General features: G+C 45.1%; 1 protein-coding gene across 2 annotated transcripts in view; it reads right to left on the bottom strand.

Moving 5' to 3' along the window:
• Positions 1-12: 12 nt before the first annotated feature.
• The window catches only part of LOC125031538, a 4,106-nt gene continuing 1,347 nt past the window's right edge, over positions 13-2,771 (bottom strand). Inside the window, exons 3-5 of one of the 2 annotated variants that reach the window (XM_047622419.1) lie at positions 2,684-2,771; positions 1,630-2,363; positions 13-154 (exon numbers count right to left, since the gene is read on the bottom strand). The exon at positions 2,684-2,771 is cut by the window's right edge and continues 24 nt beyond it. In XM_047622419.1, coding sequence (XP_047478375.1) covers positions 93-154; positions 1,630-2,363; positions 2,684-2,771 — 884 coding nt within the window. In that variant the 3' untranslated portion in view covers positions 13-92. Of the gene's footprint in view, positions 155-816; positions 2,364-2,683 lie in introns of those variants that run through there. The other variant, XM_047622418.1, reaches the window with a different exon arrangement.

Here is a 2,771-nt window from a genome sequence, read left to right as displayed (position 1 = left end):
CCAAAAGACTGGCCGACTGAGCGCTTGGAATTAATGGAGAAATGCTGTCCAGATAATTAGGGGAGTGCGAGGTTTAACTGCTGTGCTTCCGTTTAGGAGGAGACGGACAGAATGCCGAGGGAGGTGAGGCGTGAGACCTTCGATGCATTTTCTCCTAATTAGAAAAAAAAAACTCTGTAAGCATGAAAATCCTATCTGGTCGGTGTACACACACACACACACACACACACACACACACACACACACACGCACACACACACACACACACACACACACACACACACACACACACACACACACACACATATATATATATATATATATATATATATATATATATATATATATATATATATATATATATATATATATATATATATATACATATATATATGCATATATGCACATATGTATATATGTATGTATGTATATATGCATATATATATATATATATATATATATATATATATATATATATATATATATGCATATATATATATATGTATAATGTATGTATGTATTTATGTATGTATGAATGTATGTATGTATGTAAATATAGTGCATATTGCCATGATTATTTTTACCAGTTATAAAAAAAAAAAAAAAAAAAAAAAAACTTTATGACCTTTGTCTCACGCGGCTATCTGTGCATGTGTGGCCGAATTCAAAGGCAGCGAAGTTGCATAATCGGGGTCAGAACGGGTCACGCAAGACCATAAACGCTACGGCCGCACTAAACATTCCAACCAGAACGGAGGAAAATATTACAACACTAATGATAAGCATTAAAAGAAATGTTCAGTTATGTAACTCGTACCATCAGTCACGTGACCTTCGCAGTCGCTGACACCACCACCTCTTCCAGCCTTTAAGACGACCTCATCACAGCAAGCCAAAATTGAGCCAGAAGCAAGTTCATTTTGAGTTATTTTGACACTCTGAATGGCGCAGCTTGGCAAGACGGTATTCAGTTAGGTTTGCAGCAGCACCTTCGACCTTACCTATTGATTATACAAGTAACGCATTGTCGATATGTACATTGTCTAAACACTAGACTGTTTTTTTTTTTTACATTGATAGTGACAAACATGACACAGCTTGGTATGAGTATTAGTAATGTGTAATGCAGTAGACACGAACATCGGTTGTTCTGTAGTTTTAAAAAGATGAAGGCGACATCACATGAATATGACACAGTTTCTATACTGCACATTTAAAGTTATTCACATCAGCAACACCCACACAGCTCCGAGCATCTGGCAGCCCACGGTCTCCTCACAGAAAACTATTTAGGGAAATCTAAATCATATCCTATACGGTATACTCTAGGACAATGAACATATCTATGTCATGGTATATTTGGGTAGACTCTTAAAATGACCAAATGCTGATGCCTGAACATCAAACGTCGCGGCAGGACGTCAAATGTTGAAACAATGAAGCTGAAACATGAACATTAATTTTAATTGCATTGTTAAGTATTAGCGTCCCAGGGCCTAGAGTATTACGCCCTGAGAGTCGCGAAGGTGGAGAGCGTGGCTGTGTTTAGTGCCCGCGCTGTGGCTGGATACTTGCAGATGGTCGGGAAGTATTTCTCTGTATAAGGATACGTTGACACGTAGGTCGTACCCGAGTGGTAGCCCCTGAGAGGCACCATGTTGTAGGTGCGGCGCTCGGGCACGGGCGAGTAGGCTCTGACGGGGCTCGGCTCCCGCATGTACCTATAGGTGTCGTAGTACTTATTGAGGTTGTTGATGTACTGATAGGTCCTGTCGGGGTAGTACGTCTCAAATGAGTAGGAATACGGTGTTGGCGTAGTGTCGTAGAGGATGTTCCTGGGTGGCACGTAGTAGTCCAGGATACGGGCCAGCCTCTCCCTGTAGACCGAGGACGGCAGCGGTGTCGTGGATGACCTGACGTATCGCTTGTACGTATCAAACACCTTCGTGTTGATGGGCTCCTCGTCGTCATCGTCGATGAAGGACTTCGTGTAGGACACGGAGGGGCTGCGCGTGTAGCGGACGGGGCTCGTGGAGGACCTCGTGCGGCTGTAGGTCTTGGAATCCACGAGCGGGTTGTGGGCGAAAGGCTTGGTGGGAGCCTCGTACCGGTCGACGGAGGAGGACCTTCGCGGGGGCACGTACGTCTTGGTGTCGGAATACGTCTCGAAGGTCCTGTAAGGCACTAACGTAAACCGAGGGTACGCCGACGGATTACGGAAGGGCGACGTCTCGCGGTAAGGCAAAGACCCGCGGCGGTCTGGCAGGTCGGAGTCGGCGATCTCCCCGCTCCGGCGCAGCTCGTAGTCCAGGTCGCACAGCTGACTCAGGAAGCCCTGGTTGGGGAAGATGCTCCTCTTCTTGCTGGAAGGGGACCACAGGACACCGTGTAAGCGAGGACACAAATGGACACAGGAGCAAATCTGAACACTTAACTTCTACAGCAGCTGGCGAACAGAATATCACCGTAAACAAAACAACTTCGCAAATAAAACTGAGCGTAACAACAAAACTTAATATCACAGTATAACTTTACACTAACGGACTGTAACACAAGCATGGAAAGAAAGATTTAGACTCATCGCAGACAAACAGTACGTAACAAGAAGTGAAACTGAGTCCGAATCATAAATATACCATCAAAGAGGGGAAGCGCAAGAACAGGGCGGCAAGTGGACACAGACCTGATGGTGGCGAGAGCAGTCTGGACATTCATACCACGTCGGAGCATCAGGAAGCCGGCGACGAGAGAGGCTGACCGCGAGATTCCGC

This window comes from Penaeus chinensis, chromosome 13 (genome assembly GCF_019202785.1).
Source record: "Penaeus chinensis breed Huanghai No. 1 chromosome 13, ASM1920278v2, whole genome shotgun sequence".
Taxonomy (NCBI): Eukaryota; Metazoa; Arthropoda; class Malacostraca; order Decapoda; family Penaeidae; genus Penaeus; species Penaeus chinensis.
Note: the sequence above shows the minus strand (reverse complement) of the source record. Positions and strands in the feature narration are given on the sequence as shown.